Raw genomic sequence first — 24,076 nt, 5'->3', positions numbered from 1 at the left:
ATTGTGGTTTTGTAATGTTATTGCCGATGTGAAAGTATCGTACTCAGTCGGTTGGTAAGGTTAAGAGAAAGTCATTAGCAAGAATGTTACTTACTCTGCGTTAGCTAAACAGCTGCGTCTCATCTGATAAGATAATTCATTAGTATTACAATTGACAAAATATATAGAGATACCATTATAAACATGCTAACTGAGAGACAATATCTGTCAAATAATTAAGCTGCCGAAAACTAAGTATGAATATTTTATTATATTGGATGGTGTATCGTTAGGTAAAGCGCATTTCTATATTGTCTGAAAAGGTTACTGAGTTGGAAAGATAACGATTTTCTCAAATGTAAAGTTAAGGTATTTTCGGATGATATAGATTTTCTTAATCAAATTTTGAGCTATATGCTTTATTCATTTTATTTTGTATTTTTAACGAACAACTGTTTGTACTATTACATTTACTTTGTTTTTATAAAAGTTAACAACACTCGCTAAGGTCATACGAAGTTTGTGTAAAACGTTTTGTATCAGTATAACTACACTACAAATAACCTTTTCCTCACGTGCAAACATTATAACATGGATAGGTAATGATTATGAAATCCATAACATACAGAGGGGTTATCAGATTTCAACTTGAACAGATAAGACACGCACGTAAAATCTAAAAGGGAAGGTCAAATACTTCTAGGATTAAGGAATGGCCATAATTCGTTTTGAACTACTGACCAGAAGGAGTGCAACTGGTTAGCAACTAAAATCACTATGATTATTAACCATTATATTATAACCTATTGAGTGAACTAATTAAAAGTCCATCTTCATTTTCTATTCAACGAATAAATGTCTATGTACTATACAATTAGTATAGATATTAAGTTTATTATTATTATTCTAATATACAAACTAAGTTTAACAGAGGATATTAAAAGTCAGAAAATGCGTAATATCTTATGTTAACTATTTTTTGCATTATGCTATTACAGGTTTATAATGTATAGTAGGTTGGTGATAATGTCAAGTAGTCTAATTCTGTGTTACATAAGTTTAAAAGGAATGAATTCACAATATAATAAATGCGAACATCACTTAGATCTTTACAACAATGTCACTTTTAACGAATTTTTAAAGGTACTTATTATAAAATGATTATGTTTGCTTAGATTATTTTTAATTAACTTCCGACAATTATTAAGTGGTTTTGAACTTTAAAAAAATATTTAATAACAGTATTTCTTCTGAAAGTTTCTTATATTTGTTAGAAGGGCGAAATAAAGTATTTCATTTGACAATTCGCACATTAAAAACTAGAATGTTATTTTGTTTTGTTATCCCTGGTACCTAAAGATTTTACTATATTTCCTCATTATTATAACGGAGCTTATTATTACTGTAGAATGATAAACACAAGAAAATATGATTAAATATTTATGAAGTTATTGTATCTGATTAGTATTGTAAAGTTGACAGTAGAAGAGTAAAAGCTATTTTACAGATGCTGTTTAGTCAATTGTGACGTCAGAGATAGATCACTCTTATAATAGCTGAAGATATACAGAATAATAAGAACGTTGCGTTTAATTATCTAAATTAAAGAACACCGACTGTTGTGTAGTGGTTAATGTTAATTTATTATCATTACAATGTAGTCAGTTCAATGTTGAAGAAGACTTGGCTTTTTACAAGATGTATATAAGGGTAATGATATCACTTAATGTTTGTTTGTTTTTTAATTTTGCGCAAAGTTACACGAGGTCTATCTGCTAGCCTTCTCTATTTTAGCATTGTAAGACTAGAGAGAAGGCACATAGTTATCACCACTCACCGCCAACTCTTGGGCAACTTTTTTATCAACGAATAGTGGGATTAATCATGACTTTATAACGCCCCTACGGCTGAAAGGGTGAGCATGTTTGGTTTGACGGGGATTCGAACCTGTGACCCTCGGATTATGAGTCAAGTGCCTTAACCCCATGACCATACCGGGCCAAGAAAAAATGGCAGTAGTGGGATTCGAACATACGCCCTTTTGGACTAGTACCTAAAACCAGCACCTTAGACTGTTCGGCCAAGCTACCGCAATAGCACTTAAACGCCTGGTAAAACAATATGCTCTTTAATCTAATTCGTGTTAAATAACACTTTTGTCCTAAAAGTCTCTGTTTGAAGTAATTGAACATATTTGAAACAAAAATATCGAACGTTGTAAATTATATATTTGATTTGTGACGCAGCTTTTTTGACAATTTATTATCACTTAGATTATAGAGGTTAAACTTTAATAGCATAGTATCAAAACCGATGAAATTGCTTATGTTAGAACAGTCTAGTCTTGTATGTCTTGGATTTTACAAATGTACGAAGGAAATAGGGTAACAAATATTTTAGACTACGTACAATAACAAATACTCCCTGAAACTTTTGTTCCACACAAACTGTAAAAACTTTAGCTTGTTTTTTATTTTGAATTTCGCGCAAAGCTACTCAAGGGCTATCTGCGCTAGCCGTCCCTAATTTAGCAGTGTAAGACTAGAGGAAGGACAGCTAGTCATCACCACCTACCGCCAAGTTTTGGGCTACTTTTTTACCAACGAATAATGGGATTGACAGGAACATAATAACGCCCCCACGGCTAAAAGAGCAAGCATGTTTGGTACGACAGGGAGAAAATTTTATCATTCTTTCAATTTAGTTTTGAAACAACAACAAAAAAATTTACCAAATAAAAAATATTTTGGTTGGTCACCTGAAAAGAAATATCTAAAGAAAGGATAAATATTCAATTAATTGAAAATTAAATCATGAACTAGTAATTTGTGAACATATTACTAGAGTCACCATTGAAGTTCAATTTAAAAGATCTTGTGGATATGGTTTTCTTGTGCAACTATAAAATAGATTTTCTTGGCGTAATTCATGGAACTACATTGAATATGCCTTGAGAACCATAATCAGTCACAAGACTAGTTTTCTTGTGAAAGCGATAACACAGGTTTTCTAAATGTCACTGTGATTTTTTTCTTTTGCGTCAATGTAAGAAGTGCACATTTTCTTTAAGAGGTTGAATTGATGAAGGGCTATAGCTAATGTTACTGTTAGCAAAGTATAGATCATAAAATGATGAAGTTCGCAGTGATCAGAGATACTCAAGTTTATATAATATTTTATAACTTCTAGTCACTTGTCACAAGTATATCAAATGTTACTACGTGTCGTGTGTATAATTTGACATTCTAAACATAAATGTTTTTTGGTAAAATGTGAAAGTTTTACATGTTTTATAATACTAAAAATGCAGCAACAAGATTGTGCATTACACTATGTAACAAAATATTTACCTTTTCTTGTTCCTGGGCAGAAAGTGTTATTTCCCAATTGCTTATGCCTAAAGTAAATAGAAAAGACCTATTTTTTTCTTCAAACTTTACTTTTATGACCTGGAGCGTTTCACAAAAACATGATGGGAGGCTATATTTGGGGGTTGATACATGAAAGTGATTTACATTAGAGTCGAAAATCTCGAAAAATACTCACTTCTAAACGTTTTTGTTCATTTTTGCATAACTTTAGTATTAATACATGTTAATCTTGATTTATATATTGTTTTATTCAGACATTATGTAAATGTAAATGTGCAAACTTGCACATTTTTACAAAGAAAATAAGTTAATTTCTAAATTTTATTATCTAGGCCACAAAATCAGAGTTTGAATGGAATAATAGCCATTTTCTGTGATTTTACAACATAAGCAACTGAGAAATAACACATACTATCCAGTGTTATCAATGCAGGACTACTTAGCAAAGCGCTGTCTTCTGTTTTACTGTAGTTTGTTACGTAGAAACCCCTTTAATTTAATTTGCATCTATACTATTTTCATAACGTTGCACAAAAAGGTTGAAAACTTCAGTCTTTACCTACCGTTCTTCAGTTTTCTTTTTCACTTGACGATTAATATTTTAATGGCAAATTGATTTTTTTGAGTCATTATAATATTATAAGGAGTTTCTTAGTTTGCAGCGTTGCTGTGCTAGATCTACTAGTTACACAGTTAATACTTCACCTTCAACAGCATCTACGTCTGAGCTTGGTACCATCCTTATGACATATATATATAAGTATGTGTGTGTGTGTGTGTTACATTTTCTTGTGAAATATTGTAGTGTAACTTAATTTTAATATGTACTCTCTTTACAGATACAGACAATAACGGATACTTGGATGTATGTGATTTTGAATGCCTTGCATTGGTGAGTTTGAATTTTTCCTTTGCATTTACAATTATCTAGTAGTTCAGTAATATACAAAGAAAACTCTTCATAATAATAAAACAGATATTTAAAAAGTAGCTTAATTAAGTATATGTTATATTTACATGGGTTTATATCGTGCTTATCCGTCAAACAGCAGTTTTACAAAATCTAACGGCGAAGTCCAGATTGAATTTGATTCGGTAGAACATATAAATGATCTAACTTTTTTCAAGAAATCAGACTTTGTATACTGATCATTGATTATTTCATGCTTTCTTGTATGCTCTTTCCTTTATATCTTCGCAACTCTAGTGTTAATTCAATACTATTGTCGTAGGAAACTAAATCGATCTGACAAAAAGTAGTAAATTTAGGCTGCTTAGTTGTTTAAAATAATAGCACCAAATACCATACATGCATGAGTCATCTAATAAATTGAAATCCTAATAATACGGTCTAACAAGTACATTTTATAAAGATATCCTGTTTTTCTCTCAATACAACTAGACAATAAAGCATTTTTAATTTCATTTAGGGTGGTCTTATAGTGATATTTGTAAAAAGAAAATACCTAAGTGCAAAAATAATTTTCCGTTTTAATAGCGTAATATAATATAATATTATATAACAAAGAATAGTATCACGTAGAGTACAGTCAGATATCAAAACAGAACAAAGTGTTCAATTGTAAGAACGCTTGTATCATTACCAACAATTTCTGATTCCAAGATCTCAGCTGCAAGGATTATTTCAGCAAAAAGAAGCGTAAACACACTAAGATTTAGATAGAGAAAATGCATTTTTCTTCTTATCAAATTTCAAACGATTTCAATAACTTTTCATCATGCTCGTAACACTTACAATGTATATAAATATTAGTCATAATAGTTTTTATTCGTAATCATGCATTTTGAAAATAATAACAATTATAAAAAGTATGAAACTACTCCAAAAATGTATCTTTAGAATAACAGCCTTTATAAAATAATTTTAAGAACAATGATAAGTAAGGATTGTTTTATAAGTTCTTTTTCTCAAAGAGTGTTTAACTATAGCAATTAAATCATTAAACTGTTCATTGTCTGTTCTGTTAAAATTTGATCAGGACATAAACATTTTTGCTGATACTTTCTAGCAATATTTTAATTTGACCTTCCCTTTTAGATTATAATCCAAGATAGGCTAAAGTAAAATACACCAACAAAACGAGATATGTGTTTTATATTTATGTACCAAACAGTATTCATTTTTTGTTTGTTTTAGTAAGACTGTATTAAATGTGATTGATCATTAAACCAACGTTTTGCCATGATTTGATATCATATAATTTGTACTTATAAAGCATTTTTGCCGTGACACAGGTAGAATCTATTATCTTCGAACTGATTCATTTTTAATAATAATTAATAATGGCATTTTCAAAAGATTAGATTTTTGAAACAGTTTAAAAATATCATGTAAAATGTGTATTTAGTGAGTTTCTCAGAATTAAAGTCACTGAATTCTTTCTTTCAATGTTTTCCGGCACCTAAAAGAAATATGCCATTCAAGAATGTAAAGGAGCCTACAATAAAGAGGTACACGAAAAGAAAAAACAAATTATGATCAACTTGTGGAACGAGATAGCAGACATGGCTGACTTTAATAAGGTACATAACACATTCATTGCCGACTGTTATTTATTGTTTCTTTGGTTAAAGGTTTAGTTTTTTACAAATATTATTGTAAGCTGATGTATCGTACCTTTATCATTTATTAGTTTTAGCAATAAGTAATTACATCAGTTGTTTCAAACTATTTATCAATTTTAAGATTTGGTATTATTATTGCTGACGTCAAATCATTATTTATTACTACTATTAATACATTTGTTAGTTAAATAAGAAAGAATATTACGAATACAGTGGTACTTCTGTTCTCGAACGACTCCCTTCTCGAACAATTCGGTTTTCGAACATATTGTTTTAGAAAAAAAATGTCTCGCTTGTCGAACATAAACTCGGTTCCAGAACCAAGCTGTCGTGGCCCTAATCCCCGAAATAACCCAACGGATGACCCGAGCGACTCTTGGATTATTTTCGGCCCACGCCAAGCTTGCCCAAATCATTTTACCCGCACCTGTCGCTCATTCCACACCCCCGCTAAAATCTGCTGTGAACGTTCTCATTTTTCTTTGTTTTTTTTTAAATATTCTGATTAAATAAGCCACTATGGGGTCAAAGAAGAATAATGAAAGCAGCAAGCCAAAAATAAAAGTTGTTAGAGCCACAATAGAGGTGAAAAAAGATCTCATAGCGAAGTATGAGAGTGGTGTTTGCGTGTCTGACCTTGCTACACAGTTTGGTATGGCGATGCATACAGTCTGCATCATACTGAAAAATAAAAAGGTCATCAAAGGAGCTGATGTTGCAAAAGGAGTGATAATGCTTACGAAACAAAGATCACAAATAATGGAAGAGGTGGAAAACTGTTATTCATTTGGGTAAACGAAAAACAGTTAGCTGGTGATAGCATTTGTGAGAAAGCAAAGCAGTTGCATGCTGACCTCCTGAAAAACACCCCTGGAATGAGTGCTGATACAAGTGATGCCTTTAAGGCTAGTAGGGGGTTGTTTGAAAAATGTAGGAAGAGAAGTGGCATACATAGTGTGGTGAGACATGTGGAGAGAGCCAGTTCTACCAAAGACGCTGCTGATAAATTTGTTAGGAAATTTAAGGACTGTGTAGAAGCTGAAGGTTTTATTCCCCAACAAGTGTTCAACTGTGATGAGACAGGCCTCTTTTGGAAGAAAATGCCAAAGAAGACCTACATCACCAAGGAGAAATCATTGCTAGGACACAAGCCAATGAAGGACAGGCTAACACCATTGTTATGTAGTAATGCAAGTGGGGACTTAAAACTTAAGCCTTTGCTTTTGTACCATTCAGAGAACCCGAGGGTTTTTAAGAAAAATAATGTCCTGAAAAGTAAACTGTCATGTGGAGAGCTAATAGTAAAGCATGGGTAACCAAGCAATTTATTTATGGAGTTGGTCCATAAAGTGTTTGCCCCAAGTGTAAAGAATTACCTCACGGAAAAACAGTTGCCACTTAAGGCCCTTCTTGTGATGGACAATGCACCTGCTTACCCACCAGGCTTGGAGGACGGGTTGGTGGAGGAGTACAGTCTCATTAAGGTGAAGCTCTTACCCCTAACACGACTCTTTTCATTCAGCCCATGGACCAGCAGGTCATATCGAACTTTAAGAAACTCTACAACAAAGCACTTCAAAGGTGCTTTGACAAGTTAACCTTCAGAGAATTTTGGAAAAAATCACTTTAATATCCTCCATTGCTTGAAGTTCATAGACAAAGTCTGGATGGAAGTGTCTTTGAGGACCATGAACTCAGCTTGGAAGAAATTGTGGCCAGACTCAGTAGCAGATAGAGACTTTGAAGGATTTGAGGATAAGCCTGTTGTCGAGGATATTGTCTCACTAGGCAAGTGTATGGGCTTGAATGTGAGTGGTGATGATGTGGAGAAGTTGGTGAAAGACCACAACACTGAGCTACCACGGAAGAACTCCAAGACCTTCAGAAGGAGCAGCAACAGAAGGCAACTGAGGAAGTGTCTTAAGATGAGAAGTAGATAAGGGAGAATGTTCCTAGTTCACTAATCAAGGAAATGTGTGGAAAATGGGGAGAGTTACAAAGTTTTAAGGAAAAATTTCATCCCTGACAAAGCTGTAGAAACCGCAGCCCAAACCTTTTTAATGACAATGTAATGTCTTACTTCCAAACCATTTTAAAATGCATGGAGAAACAAACCTCATTAGACAAGTTTTTAGTGAGAAATAGGTCCAGTGAGTCTCAAGCACGTTGTAGCGGTGAAAAGAGGCAGAAAAGAGAAAGAACCCCAGAAGGAGAGTCACCTGACGTTTTTATGGAAGGTGACTCCCCTTCCAAACAATAATAACCCTCCTACTCTCCACGTTCCTCATCACCTTTCACTTACGCCATCAGTTTTCCTCAGCACAGGTAAAGTGCAGTTAAATTTTCATTTATTGTTTTTTATAAATATTGTGTTTATAGTTTTTGTGGTTGACTTTATGCATGTAAGTATTATTATACAGGTATAAATACGCAATATTTTTACTTAAAATGCTTCATAATGCGTGATTTTTGGAGGTCTGTAACGGATTAATTTAATTTACAGTATTTCTTATGGGAAAAATTTATTCGGTAGCCTTCTTGAACGGATTAAGTTCGAGAACCGAGGTACCACTGTATTCTATTCGTCCATTACTCTTAGTGGCAATATTACAAAATAAATTCACTTTGTATGTTAGGTTTTGTATCCTACCCCTCAAATAGTGCTCTTTGAAATCGGTTGTAACTCTATTAGTTAGTTATTACCATTAGATTCCATCAACGAACATAGGGCCACAGTCGCTTGCGGATTCTTCAACAGGTATCTAAGTGAGTAGGTTGTTAGCCCACTGCACCGAGCCGTTCCTAATTTAGTAGTGTAAGACTAGAAGGAAGGCAGCTAGTCATCACCACCTACCGCCAGCTCTTAGGCTACTCTTTTACCAACGAATAGTGGGATTGACTGTCACATTATAACGCCCCCACGGCTGGGAGGGCGAGCATGTTTGGCGCGACGCGGATGCGAACCCGCGACCCTCGGATTACGAGTAACACGCCTTACGCGCTTGGCTATGCCAGGCCTGTAACTCTATTAACGTATGCAAATTTGATAACCTATAAAGAATTAAGAAAATATAATAAAAATAACTTATAGCACATTTAATTTTTATTTTACTGCTGCTTACTCTTTCATCGTTTGTTTTTCGTGAAAGACAGAATTAGCGCTAACTCACATAACTTACTTTCCAAAGTAGGCTAGTCGCCAATGATGCAGTAACTACGATACAGGCATTATAGATTTCTAGGTATGTATTCATTAAAAGACCATAGTTGTTACAATATGTGCCGATAAAGGGAAGACACCAATAATAAACATCTAACTTTATCAGTAGCTAAAACGTAGCTAAGATTTAGAAAAACAATAATGTGTCTTTTGCTCTGTTTTATAAAATAAGATTATATCTATTTGATTGAAATTTGTAAAATGTGTAGCTAAATAGGTTATAAATACAATTGCGAAAGAAAAATCGGTTTTGGCAAAATCGTCGAGAAAAATACAAAACATATTTGTTAAAGTCCCTAAAATTGTTCAGTTTTAAAAACATTATTTTACACAAAAGTTAGATAAATGTGCATGATGAACTATCAAGATTTCAGCGTGAGTGTGGCTTTATCTAATTCTAATCCACCAAAACATAGAGATATCTATTTTAAAATTTCGTGAATATTCTGTAACTACATTTGTTGCTAGTGAGAAATTTAAAAAAGTGAAGTAAGTATAGGTAGAAACGTGTTTTTAAAATCAAACAAATTTCAGATCTAATTACAGTTTTCGACCCAAGAAAACAAACCATTCTGATTGATGTATATAATCAGCCAAAGGTCTCATAGATTAATTTACTCTAATCCTACTCAAAAGAATTTCAGTTTGAGGTTGGTAAAGATTCTTATGAGTGGTAAAACTGAATTTGTTATACGCATGTCCAACGCTTGATATAACTAATAAAAAAGATGAAAAAGGTATCATGGCTATATTTATTTTAATCCTTTTTAAAGAAATTTCACGTGGTTATTGAGGCTTTTCTCTCTATGATATTCAATAATATATTACTTTTGATAAACGTTGCTAACTACTGTCTTTCACCGTCATTATAAAATAAAATCTCTTTTCGACAACAAAATTCTTATATTTACTCCTATATTCCATCGAGAATCAGAGAGATTCTTTATCTTACTCATTATTATCTATGATAATCAAGAAGTGAATAAATTTCTGTTTCTGCAACATTCTTTTAAAAATAAATTATATTCTATGAATGTATGCTAAGATCATTATGGTAACAAGTTAGTATACCACATTATGTTATCCTAATCTCAACTATTATTTAGTAATAAGTGGAAAATTAGTAAATCATATTTAAAATTCAGTGCTTCTAGGATACTCAGAAAAAAATTAATTGCATGAATAATATTTAAGCAATTTATTTCTGCAATTACCCCACAATTTTATAAGTTATAGATTAATACCTTCTCAGTTCATTTCATCAATATAACTTCCAGCTATATTCATTATAATGCATTTATTGATATCTATATGTGACTACCAATTAAAACTAGTTTCTCTGTTTTTCCAAAATATAAAATTGAAAGCAGTCAGTCTAAATGTATCGAGTTATTGTCACCAGATACTCTATTGATTAACGCTTCTTTAACAATTTATTATATTTTATAACAAATATTTAAAAACATTGAAATGTGTCGCAATTATATTACACTTACACCGACTTTATTTTCTTGCAGTGTAAATAAAGTGACACCTGGAAAGTGATCTGATTTTACAACACACAATATATTTTTTTTAGAAATAAACATCTTGGTTTATATGATTCCCTAATTAGTTGATACAATATTTCATAACAGAAGAAAGAATTAACAATCTGCATTTTAAAATGATGTTTAGTATTAATTTGAAGATCTTCTAGAAAAACTAGTTTATATGAAACTTATAGCAAACACAGGATAAAAGGGGGCTGGTGGTAATGATGCTCGATTCACGAATTAGAACCTCGTAAATAAACATGTCGCTCTTTCAACCGTAGAGGCGTCATAAAATTATTAGTGGTGTTGACTAGCTGCTTTTTCTTAGGCCTATTACATCTAAAACAGCTATGGCCACTAATATTGTCCTCAAATAGCTTTACGCAGAGTTCAACAAATACTAAGATCTAGCTTTTGACCTACAACATCTTCTAAATGTACCCAAGCGTGACACTAAGAACTGAAGAGTTGTTTATGAACGTTGGCTCTTTACAGAAATATTGTGACTACATTAAGTAACTCGTTTTACAGCTCTCGTCTGCAAGTGAAATAGCGGTATATTTACGGACTTAGAATGTCAGAAACCAGGATTTGATAGCCTTGGCAGGCAGAGCTCAGATAGGCCGTTTTGTGGCTTTACGTTTAATTCCGAACAATGAAAACGGCTCTTAAGTTGATAGTGAGTTTGTTTTCTTTGTTAGTTTTTTTTAATTTCGCGCACAGCAACATGAGGGCTGTCTGCGCTAGCCCCCTAATTTAGCAGTGTGAGACTAGAGGGAAGACAGCTAGTCATCGCCACCCACCGCCAACTCTTGGGCTACTCTTTCACCAACGAATAGTAGGATTGACCGTAACTTTATAACGCCCCCACGGCTGAAAGGGCGAACACGTTTGTTGCGACGGAAATTCGAACCCGAGACCCTTAGATTGCGAGTCGAGTGCCTTTATCACCTGGCAATGCCAGGCCCTTCATGGTGAGAAACGGCAGTATACGGTTGGTGATGTTTTCTGCAGTTTTGTTATTCAGTCTGTAGCTCGCTTAATTATCGATTAATTGTATTCTTGATGACGAGAAACCCACTTGAAATAAAAATATATTTCAGAACGACTTGTATGGGTATTAGCACTTTTACTGATAAGGAGAGAACAACGTTTCGACCTGTCTTGGTCATCTTCAGGTTAAGAAAAGATGATCTAGGAAAGTCGATACGCTGTCATCTCATTATCAGTAAAAGTGTTAATACCCATAACAGCCGTTCTGAGATATAGATTGATTATATTTTAAGAGATTATTTTTTGAGTAAAAAATGCTATCTTTTATTTGAAGATTTTGAAGGAAAATATATTTTGAATATGGTAAGAAATACAAAATTGTTTCAGAGTAAAGTCACATTGGGTTATTTATTGTATCCATAGCAAGGAATCGAACCCCAGCTTTAAACGATGTGTTCGCAAACGTAGCACTTCCCACCGGAGAAGCATTCCATCTCTTAACGTGAATTCTTTGCCATTACTGGTAGAGAGTGCATTATGATAGACACTTTTTAAATATTGCCCTTAAAGCTGGGCAATAAATCGCATTGTTGCTACCCAGTTGTCAGGGCTGTTTCCATTTATGCAAGACGTCGTAACAGAATTTTGTATATGAGAAGTTTTTGTAGGACAATGAAAACACATAGATTAATTCAGGTCTAATTTAAATCTGAAATTTCATTATTCCTACTGGTGAATTTTATACATATGCTAGAGAGGTCAATACCTTATATGTTCACTGGCATGATCACATGAGAATGAGCTGTTATAACTTTTAAATTCTATAATTATTACTGATTCTCAAAATGAGATCAAACTTTTCAGTAAAACGCTTAAGTTTAAGATTTAGTAGCCTCTGTTATATGATTAACAAAGTACACGAATAAAGGCAAAAGAAATTCATGAAATAATCTGTTTATATATTTTTTTCCATTAATGTACAATCTTACAATATCTGTAGAACAGTGCAGAAGTTATGTAACTGTGAAGTTCATCCAGATATCTGATTTTTCACAGAAAATTTAAAAAATATTAAAGGTGTTTGCTAACATTGTCAGGCCTGAAATGTAAATAAAAATAAATTATACATTTCGTTAGTTTACAGTAACCAAACATAAACATTATAATAAAGAAGATAGTTTGTTGACTGTCATTTTCATATCCTCTCTGACTATAAAGACATCTGTCAATAAAACCTAAACTGGTGCTGGGAACCACTTTGCTGAATGATAATTTGTCTCTTATACTTATATTTGTGTTGTATTACAACTGCCTCCTAAAAGTGGTTTGTGTTTTGTGTGATTTTATAGGTAAATTATCTTATTTTTTGGCAATATTTTGGTAGGTTTAATCTAGACAATTTTAAATGAACTAATGCATTATTGAACCCCAACACCACACCTCATCCCCGAGAAGATTGGTAGGAACATTAAAACAGTATTGGTATATGCTTTTACAGTGTTATGTGCCCGAAAGAACTGGAAATTTTTGAAAGTTTGATACCTTGATTGTATGACTAATGTCAGTAAAATGATATTCGTAATATATGACAAATTAAATGTAAAAAAATATGTAAAAAAGTCATATGGATCCATAATGTGTCCAACAGAGAATTTAACACTCAACACTCAAGTTCAAGATGATGTCAGTTCATAAAAGTTTAATTAAAGTTTGTACGAGGCAACATAACCCAGACAGTAGTAGTTTAGATAGCCTAAACATGCGATACCTCTGGCTTCAATACACTCTATCCGCCCTTCATTTTCATCCTTTATAATGTTTGTTTTTCATTATAATACAATTTTACACTATTTGTGGAACAGTACAGGAGATAGTAAATAATGAAGTTTTTCTAGATACGTGATCTTTTACAGAAAAATACAGTAAAAACATTCAGTTTTGTCATGTGTTCATAAGTACTAATAACTGTTGGAATTCAGCTTTCGTAATCGGAAATGACTGAGAAAAGTAAAGAATTTATGAAACATGTATGATTAAATGTCGTAATATAACTGTAACGAAAAAGAGGTCCAGAAACATGTAGCAGGAATCATATGCAATCATAATGTTGCAATCATGTACAACAAAGAATTTAAGGATACAATGTTTTCAGCACTCAAGTTTAAGAACATAAGTCTATTTTAAATGGTTCAAAACTTATTTTCGTAACAGCATGAAACAGACGGTTACAGCCATTTATCGCACACACAGTCTAAACATGGCGCATGAACTTCATTGCTCTCGACTAACATCTTCTTCATTGTCATCTGAGTTGCCAAGTTCAATAAGAACTTCGTTTTCCTTACAGATTGCTGCTTAGTATTCTGCGTAGAATGCACTCATGCAGGGGCAGTCCTTGCATTGTGGAAGCTGACTTAATTCAATCTTTTCTCGTTTGGCACAGAATAATTGGTACCACAGTTCATTCAACTCGTAAGTGATGATCAACGTTGCATATAGATGGCAGATAAACAGTTCTTTTTCCTGAAACAGCTCTTCAGGCATTTTCCAGGACAGACCAACTTGACTACATGAGTCCTGGTAGATGCTGTTTTTTCACAAGTTTCAGAGCACCACCCTTCCCGCGACCTTCTCATCCAGTAATGGCATGTTGTATAATTAGGTCTGTACAGATGCTATTTTACAGTATACTTGTCAGTTTGTCAGTGTCAAATAATCTTGTTTAATTCTGTTTTCCACATTTCTATGCCTTCTGCTGTCACTATGACTGCCGTTAATCCACCCTTTGCAGAGAGAAGTACACGCAGGAGCAGATGAATATCAGTCTCTTTTTGAATATATCTGAATTTGGCAACTCCCATGCAGTCATCTTTGGTCATCTTGTGTCAGACATCTTCAAAGGTTACACACAATGTCTTGTTTCGTAACTTTTTTCTAAATTTTGGAATATTCAAGCCTTTGACCAAGCATTTGATCAGGCTTGACTTGTTAGAAGAGTTTCACAAGTACTTCTTCTATTGTTGGACTTCATGGGTTCCTGCAGCTCATGCGTTGTTTTTGATCTGAAGATATATATATCTGATTTTCTATTGTATTTTTCAAACATTTTAGATCAACGTCTCTCAGTATACTTCAAACACCATATCAGTCCAATGATTCTGTACACTCTCACATAGAACTAGAGAAATTATAGACTATGAAAGCTCGACAAACATTTTGTTTCTGACATTTAGTTTCTGTACCAAACTCATTCCATCAGTGATGTAGGCTGATAAGTCAGGAATCTCTTCTCATGGAGAAACATTCTTCTACAGCTCCCTAACAAATGCATCTTTGTTTGCCTTATGACCCATCAGCATTTGCAGGAGCCCATAATAAAGGGCCCAATGTGTGAGTGAGGACATATTTCATACGTAATTGTCTGCTCTTGTTAACAAATATATGACGAGCCCTAACCACTACCTCTTTAGATATACCTTTCCATTGACTTTATCAGTGTTTACAGTGGGGAGTTTTTTAGGCTAAGATATTTTATTTTGTCATGAAGTTTCACTGTTGGAAGATCATCTTCCGTAAGCGTGTTTTTGAACGCCTGATATTTCCTTTCTCCTAGATCTCAGGCTGTAGGGAAAACCTTCATCACTAGGTAGCATCATAGAATCAGTGGATAAGCTAACCATTTCAGGCTCATCAGGACAGTAGGATTTAGCCAGTTGTTCTCCTTAAGTTCAACCAGACAGATGATATACTTATGTCTTTCTTGATTTTTGGATGCTAGAAATCAGGATGATCCAGTTTCCATTCACCATGGCTAATCATATATTTTTGTTGTCTGAAGTACATAATCCTGTACTCAACAGTTAGATATTTATTTATTTACAGCTCCAGACTTCAAACTGAACTATTTTTTATTTCTGACACTTGAGTGTCTTTGTTGGTTATTTAATCTACAGAGATTCATCCAGAGGGGTTTCTGAATCCAAACTAAACTAAAAAGCCATTTCGAGTGAACTCATTATAAACGGCTGCAACATCTGTACATGGTATGGAAGGCAGCATACGAAACTGAGCCTGTCATATTGCGAAGCACCAGAGGCTCATTTCACAAACACAAACTGGATACAACATCCAGTCTTCCTCTATTGAAACTTGAATGAGGTCAAGCAAAATCGTGACCACGTTGAGATAGGAAAGTCAAAAAGAGAGACTTCAGTTACCATTTTCAAAAGAAATCCAAATACGTTTTAAATTACTTAGTGTTCTGTGATTTGTTCTGAAGGACTTCCTGTAGCTTTGTGAAACTCCCTGACACAGGTTGCTGATATTATTCAGTAGCTCGGATGAGTAGATAGGGTCGTCTTTGGGAGTGGTTTGCAACCACGAGAGAAATAATTTGCATTTTAGTCTCCTGAATGCCTCGTACACCAACATGTGAAACCTTATTACTCTGCTATAGAACCTTCAGCAATCGCATCAGACTCAATGCATAGATCCACTAATCCAGTGTGTTGGAAACACATTTTTAATGGCTAATAGGAATGCACATATGGTGTAGAATGCTCCAATTGTGATGATCATTGGGTGCTTGAACTTAACAGGCTGTTTCCACATGAACTCAGCAACCTTTGCATATATTGCATTATAAATAACACATACAATATTTGACTCTTCTAAAGACTACATAATGCTTACTGATTTATTCAACACTTCATTGGCAATTAATATTTGTGTTGCATATGCATTGATTTTTGGTAAATAGCCAGTGTTGTCTTGAACAACTCTGTTATCACCTCGAGTCACAATATTAAACCAGGTTCCTCAAATAAATAATTTGTATTCTTCTTCTGACAAGAACCTTATAATTTTGACAATGTTCCTTACTCTCACACACTGAAAAATAGTGGAGTCAGCTTTCATGTTTTCACTTTGGTCTGATCATTCCTGTTATCCAATATTGTATGTGGGCAGAATCAGTGGTGGTGTACTCATGTTTTTTTTTCTTGGGTTTGTCAACGGAAGCCAGCGTTTTAATTGTCTGCAGGTCAACTGTCTCTGCCTGGATAATAATTTCGTTAACTCTTTGAGATATCCTCTTACCACTGATTGACTCCTCAAATCAGTCAAGGTTAGGTTCGTGAAATTTCAGGATGGATATTTTCCGGAGTAGTGAAGTTATCTTTGGATGGTGTAAACTTTTGCATAACACAAGGTCATGTCAATCTCTTACATCTAGAAGTAAGATAACTATGACCAAGCCAGTTGAGGGTTTGAATGAACTCCAGATTTGCAGTCATAAAAGAGTATGATGTATTTGAGTGGTTTTGTTTTTCATGGATGATAGCATATGCCAAGTCATAATCAAAAGAACTTGTGAGCTGTTTAACTTATTGGAATGCTTGGCCGCATTCCGTGGTGTCATTCAGTAAATATCGCTGAAAAAGAGTAACAGACTCTGGGATAATTTTTCCATTTTTACTACCTGCAGAGCTTTCTTGGTTATAATATCTTCTGTTTCAAAACATTTCAGTGTTTACAGCTTCACATTCGAGATGTGGAAGGTTGTAGCAAGTTTATTAACAATATCAGGACTGAGAAAAAGTTTCCTTTTATCATTAGACAAGATAGCGAAAGTTTCATCGAACACACTTTCTAATCTATTGCTTACATTGTAGTTTTGCTCACTCATGTTCAGATTTAGATGGGGTGAAGTGGGAGTACAAGGCGCTCTCTTAAATTCTTACCCAATGCTCATATTTTCTAGTATTTGGCATGTATACAAATTACAATATGTTTAACAGGTTACTGCTTTCAAAATTTTTCGAGCTTAAATAAAGAGGGTGCTATAACCGGAAATGTGCACTAAAATATGTTAAAACGCAGCTTTCAAGGCAATTTTAATGAAAATTCAAATTTCTCAAAGATTGTCCAAATTTCACTTAAACGTGTCGAGTGCTACTCTTCTAAAATATACGAAAGAATATCTTTCTAGTTTTGAGTAATATCTTCTTGGAAAAACAAAAATAAGCAAAATTTGCGCGAATATGAAGCAAAAATTGAAAAATGTGATTAAGTTTTTTGTTTGCCTTGGAAACTTGTACAATGATACATACCAAATTATAGTATAAAAATTATTTAGAATTAAATCTGCAACGAAATAACCAAATTTAATGGCAATCAGCCCATAATAAAAACGTTTGCAAGATAGATTGTAGTGCGTTTTATACGGTTACTTGTTTTTAACCTGTTAAAAGTGACGAGGAAAGTATTATTTTTCCATAGCATACACTAATTTCACATCTCATAACTAGTGAAATCAATAGATTTGGCGAAATCAAGCTTTACCAACAAAGGAGCAGTCAAACGTCAGTAAATTATTTTATAGTCTAATGAAAATTCAGATAATTCATGAATAGTAGTAAAAACCAATTGGATTTACAGCGTCTAATATATAAAAAAGCCAATGCATTTTGGTAATGCTTCGTACCATCGATGGCTTTTATGTCTTGGTGTTTAACAACAAAACTTTAACCTAATATTGTTGTTAGTCTATGTAATAAAAGTTCGAAATGAAATGCATAGATAAGAAAACTTGAATAATATTTGTTAACTAGCTAAATTACCTGATCCCTGGACGGAAGTCATGGAGATTTATGTAAATATAAATTTATGATTAATGGAAAGTTATCTTAGGATACGAAAAGCCACTTCTCTTGCAAGTAAATGTAAAACACGCAAAGACGCCCATAAAAACTGTAAAATCGAAAATCTATAAACATATCCTCATAAACCTCATTCTAAATTCGGTGAAGATCCATCTAAAAGGAGGCCTAGCATGCCCAGGTGGGTCAAGGCGTTCTACTTGTAATATGAAGTTCGCGGGTTCGAATCCCCATCACACCAAACATGCTTGCCCTATCAGACGTGAGGGCGTGTAATGTGACGGTCAATCCCACTATTCGTTGGTAAAAGAGTAGCTCAAGAGTTGGCGGTGGGTGGTGATGACTAGCTGCCTTCCCTCTAGTCTTACACTGCTAAATTAGGGACGGTTAGCGCAGATAGTTCTTGAATAACTTTGCGCGAAATTCAAAACAAATCCAAATCAAATATAAAAAGGGCAAAGTAATGTTAACAAACACACATTAAAACCGCAAAACGCAGTTTGCAAAATTGAAAGCTTGCACTTACCTCCAAATGGAACTAATGAGCTTCCATACCAATTATGGTGAATTTCCATCCGCACTTTGGGAAGTAGTTACGTAGACATACAAGAGACAACACTACTATTATTTTTTTAGATTTCTTAATTTAAAATAAATGTTACGGTCAATCCCACTATTCGTTGGTAAAAGAGTAGCCCAAGAGTTGGCGGTGGGTGGTGATGACTAGCTGCCTTCCCTCTAGTCTTACACTGCTAAATTAGGGACGGCTAGCACAGATAGCCCTCAAGTAGCTTTGTGCGAAATTAAAAAAAAAAAGATTATTTGATCTGGCATATGCTTTTAACCATTAGGGAAATTCTATGTAAGAAAATAAATAATTATCAATTAGTAAATAGTTTCATTGATGTTGTTATAAATTGTATTGGTATACGTCGTTTTAAATTAAAAAAAATGAATTTTGTGAAATACATTTACGACTTTAGTTTGTTTTATTTTCGTTTGCGATTTTACGAAGCTGAGGTAATCAATAATTTTACAAAAAAGAGATTAAATGAATCTTTATAACAGGTAACACTCATACCTTGAATACTTCATACAGATTGTGTTGAAAAACACGGATCCTAGGGCGTAATGATATAATAAAAAGTCTGTGAATACAGTTTTACCAAGAAGACAGTGGATATAGTTTTTATAAACTGCACTTTATGTTTTATTTTAATAAGTACAACTCAATAAATGACACAAAATATGTAAAATTGTAGTTGATACTTGATTATATAAAACAGAGGAGCATCAGTAAAAATATAGTTAAAATATTTTATGCAACATGTATTTTGTGTAAAATTAAGTAACTGCTTGTAAAACAGAAAACTCTTTAATAGACCCTATAGTGAGACATTTGGAAGTCTATGTAAAGGAACATATAAAACTGCTCTAGTGTAATTTATAGAAAGAGAATGAAAACTGTTTAGGTACGCGTAAAAAATTACGAAATACGTGGTCCACCTTCCAAAATATATTATTCAATTTTTATTAATCTATCTGAAAGTAGAAACTATACCAGATAATTAAAATTAAAGTATATTGATAAGTTGGAAATTATATGCACAAAAGTATTTGAAAGTAAACAAATTTACATATTAAAAAATTATTTTTGTTTTAAAATGCTGTTTTATTGCACATTTTCAAATTATTTTATTAATGTATATATATTTTATGTGCTTAATACAAAAAGAAAAGAAAACAACTTTTTCCAGTGTAAAACGTTTTGTGTTTTATCGCCTTAATGTTTCATCTTGCGATTTCTTCAAGAGGTTTTGTTTCTTTGTTTTGAATTTCGCGCAAAGCTACTCGAGGGCTATCTGCGCTAGCCGTTCCTAATTTAACAGTGTAAGACTAGAGGGAAGGCAGATATGTCATCACCACCCACTGCCAACTCTTGGGCTACTCTTTTACGAACGAATAATGGGATTGACCGTCTCATTACAACGTCACTTCGGCTAAAAGGGCGAGCATGATTGGTGCGACGGGAATGCGAACCCGCGACCCTCGGATTACGAGTCGCACGCCTTAACTCACCTAGCCATGTTGGGCCCTTCAAGAGGTTAAAGCTGCTACTAATTACGAATTTTTTGTTCTAAGTTTAATACCCTGTTTTGTTTTAAACTCTTCAACTACAGTTTGGCCGATTTCGTCAGCTATTAATTTCACAGTTCAGTTTCTTTATAATTAGATGTTTTTATTTATCCTAGAATGATATTTATAATTAACTACACCAATAAATCAACAGCATGTTAAACTGTTGTGGTCCCATATAACTATCTTCCTTATCTATGGATCACATTTTAGCTAGAACAAATGCGTGAATCCACCAATACATTAAAGTTTCAATACTTCAAATTTACGCTTGAAACTATAGCGTTGCACTCAAATACTTGTTTTAAAAAAATACATCTTAATATCATATAATAACGATCTGTGGTTTCTTAGTATTTTTTTTTTAAATTCGCTGGTTAACAGTAAGATAACGTGTTTGGTTTAGTGAAAAACTGTTAATTAAAAATTAATTCAGTCATCTAGCTAACTTACTGAATCGTTTAATAAAGATATATAAAACTAGTTTTTAAAAAAATCTTCTTAATAATCAATTATTTATATTATAATCACACACAACGTTAAGAGAAAGTTGTCTATAACTTTCAATCTAAAAAGTATAAACACTTATTCAGAGCGACTAAATGTTTCAGTCTGTGGAATTATATTTTTGACGAACATTTTACTTGTTATAACGTACGTTTGATATTTTCCCACTTCACATTCTATCTTGTCTGTGAAAAATAGGGATAAAAACATCACAATAGTTTTGTAACAATTCATCACGCATTGATCTATCAGCTATGTGCTTACTACTACAGAGAATTACTATGATGTCACAAAAGAAGAGTTGTGAAATTATGTAATAGCCATGCCGAACGTCTCAAAGACTGCGAGGTTAAACATCGCTTTGTTCAAGTTATTCCATAAAACGTGATACCCATCAAACATCTCTCGTGCAAAGTCACTTTAAGTCGTCTGATCAGAAACGACGAATTAATCAATTTAGCTCGTAAAAGACACCAGTTCTAATGACACTTTCAAAACCTTGGTATTGGAGACAAGTGTTAAACCTCATTGATATTGCTCTTAAGTTTTTGGTCTTAAAGTAACGGTACCGTTACTTTTAGTGTTTATAAGTAAACGAAGAAATTCTCACACAAAACTGCAACACGTAAACACTGCTGTCTAAGATAACTCTAAAAAACGACAGATCCAATCTCTAAGTACCTTGCTCTATGTAATGCTTAATGTATCTACATCCACTAACTTTCATGAAAAATCTTCCCGTTGGAAAAATAATTGTTTTATATTACTTTTGTAATAAAATCAACAACAGGTTTTAAGTAGTGATTTTAATACTTTTTTATGTTTAAAATTATTAACGTTTACAGAAGACAAATAACAATAACAATTAGACTCTTGGACAACAATAGGATGTCTGTCGATAAAAAATCATTGCGAACATGACGTATTAAAAGTGGCTTTATTGAGGTTTCTTGCTTTGAATGAGAATTAGTATAAAGCGTGTTAATTAATTTATTACTATATGGAAACACGTATTACGTTTATGATTCTTTCAATTATGCTGTACTATTCTAGGACGGACAAGTGACAGTAGAAGAATTCAAGCAAGCTGTTCAGAATGTTTGTTTTGGAAAAACGTTTGATAACTTTCCTGAGTCACTCAAGTACGCCATAACTTCCAAATTCAACACTACGGATAACAATGGTGAGTAAATTAATGTAGTTTGCAAGTTAATTTGTTTTAAAGAAATAAGCTTATTGAACTTGTCCGTGATTTATTTCACTGATAATATTTTTATACCAGGCAGTTTTTACTGTTATAATTTTATTGAAATTCTGTTTATAATAATTTATTTGATTCATATATATAAAAATTATAATTTAGTATATATATATTGCGCCAGGTGTGAGGTACTCAGTTAGATGAAGCGGACTTGGTTTTGCAAAAAAAAAAAAAAAAGTGAAACACAAACACTTTACGCTTGAAACTATAGTTTCAGTGAATAAATGCTTTCTGACAAGTATCCAAAAAAGTAGCTCAAGTTAGCCGCTGTATTTGTATAACCTTAAAAAATAAGTTTTATTGCTCAGTATCGATGAGTATCGGCAAAATATCACCCGCTGAAATACACTTCGTTGGATATGTGCATGCGCAAAATGTATATATTACATTTGGTTAAATAGATCTCAGGACTATTTACTTTCAGTGCCAAGCTGAGCATTATGCTTGTCAACACAAAAACTAACACACCACTGAAGGTTATAAATCTTAAGTGTTATTTTTTTCACCTGAATGTCATTTTATTTTATTTTTCTTTCTCATCTTTCAGAAGACGGATTGATAACTTTGGAAGAATATCGTTTAGACTGTGTCTCTCGGACAGCAATTGGTAGCGTTGCAGAGATAGATGAATGTTTTGGAAAACTGCTTAATGTTAGTATTATTAATGATACATTTTCACTAGTTATTTCTAGAAAAGTTGAACACTTAACCCTATCCCTAAGGTTTTACTATGGTTACAAGTCAAAGGCCATGCCATCGCGTTCGTAGATTCAGATTCAAAATTGTATTCAACTACTTATACAAATTCTTTTGGTAACAGATCGTAGATTATAATATAAATTTTAATATTATACATTAGTTAATTTCTTAATTTAAAAGTAAATATTAACAAAATTCTAAAAATATATTTTTGTCATTTGTGTAGCACATTGTGTGTTGAATACAGCATTGTTTAAAATTAGATGTTTGTGGTGTTAAAAGAGATATTTTTTCGTTCTGGAGTAACTACAAGTTATTACAGGAAACCAAAAATATTTAGTATAAAGAGATTAAGTCTCATAACATTATATATGTAGAACATTTATTATTTTTTGTTTTATTAACAGTTCAGTTGTTGTTTGTTGTTTTTTTTATTAAAAACAAATCTACGCAGAAGGCTATATGTGATCTGCCCAGCGGGTGTATTGACACCAGGATTCTAATAATATAAGTTATCATAGATACTGCTGAGCAACAAGGGGGCATTAATTTTTCAATAGTGTCTAACTAACAATACAAAAGTTGAATGACACGATCCATGTGCACTCATGTTACCGTGTCCAATTCCAATAATATAAAACTGGACCTTACAAAGTGACCTACCTTCACTGTGCTCTCGTGGAACAGAAAATGTAAAATACAGTCACATATCGGTTAGAATACATCATATATATATATATTATTATTATTATTTACAAATAAGCTTCTAACTTATGGTTATTTTTCATAAACATAGAACAGTAAAAAAGTAGTGAAAACAATAATATCCTCTAGTTACGAAGTTTGTACTTGTTTGGTGTTTGTCGTAATTTACTGACTGGTTTGGTTTGAATTTCGCGAAAAACTTCACAAGGGCTATTTGAACTAGTCGTCTCTAATTTAGCAGTGTAAAACTAGATGAAAGGCAGCTAATCATCACCACCCACCGCCAACTCTTGGGCTACTCTTTTACCAACGAATAGCGGAATTGACCGTCACTTATAACGCCCCCACGGCTGAAAGAGCGAGCATGTTTCATGCGACGGGGGATTCGAACTCGCGACCTACGGATTACGAGTTGAGTGCCTTAA

At 33.2% G+C, this 24,076-nt stretch overlaps 1 protein-coding gene across 1 annotated transcript in view; it reads left to right on the top strand.

The window, feature by feature from the left end:
* LOC143252820 (sarcoplasmic calcium-binding protein-like) overlaps positions 1-24,076 on the top strand; it is a 122,069-nt gene that overhangs the window by 94,566 nt on the left and 3,427 nt on the right. Inside the window, exons 3-6 of the mRNA XM_076505562.1 lie at positions 4,190-4,242; positions 5,781-5,894; positions 22,040-22,169; positions 22,795-22,898. Coding sequence (XP_076361677.1) covers positions 4,190-4,242; positions 5,781-5,894; positions 22,040-22,169; positions 22,795-22,898 — 401 coding nt within the window. The remainder of the gene's footprint in view (positions 1-4,189; positions 4,243-5,780; positions 5,895-22,039; positions 22,170-22,794; positions 22,899-24,076) is intronic.

Source organism: Tachypleus tridentatus, chromosome 6 (genome assembly GCF_004210375.1).
Source record: "Tachypleus tridentatus isolate NWPU-2018 chromosome 6, ASM421037v1, whole genome shotgun sequence".
Lineage (NCBI taxonomy): Eukaryota > Metazoa > Arthropoda > Merostomata > Xiphosura > Limulidae > Tachypleus > Tachypleus tridentatus.
This window is presented reverse-complemented; position numbering and strand designations above follow the sequence as displayed.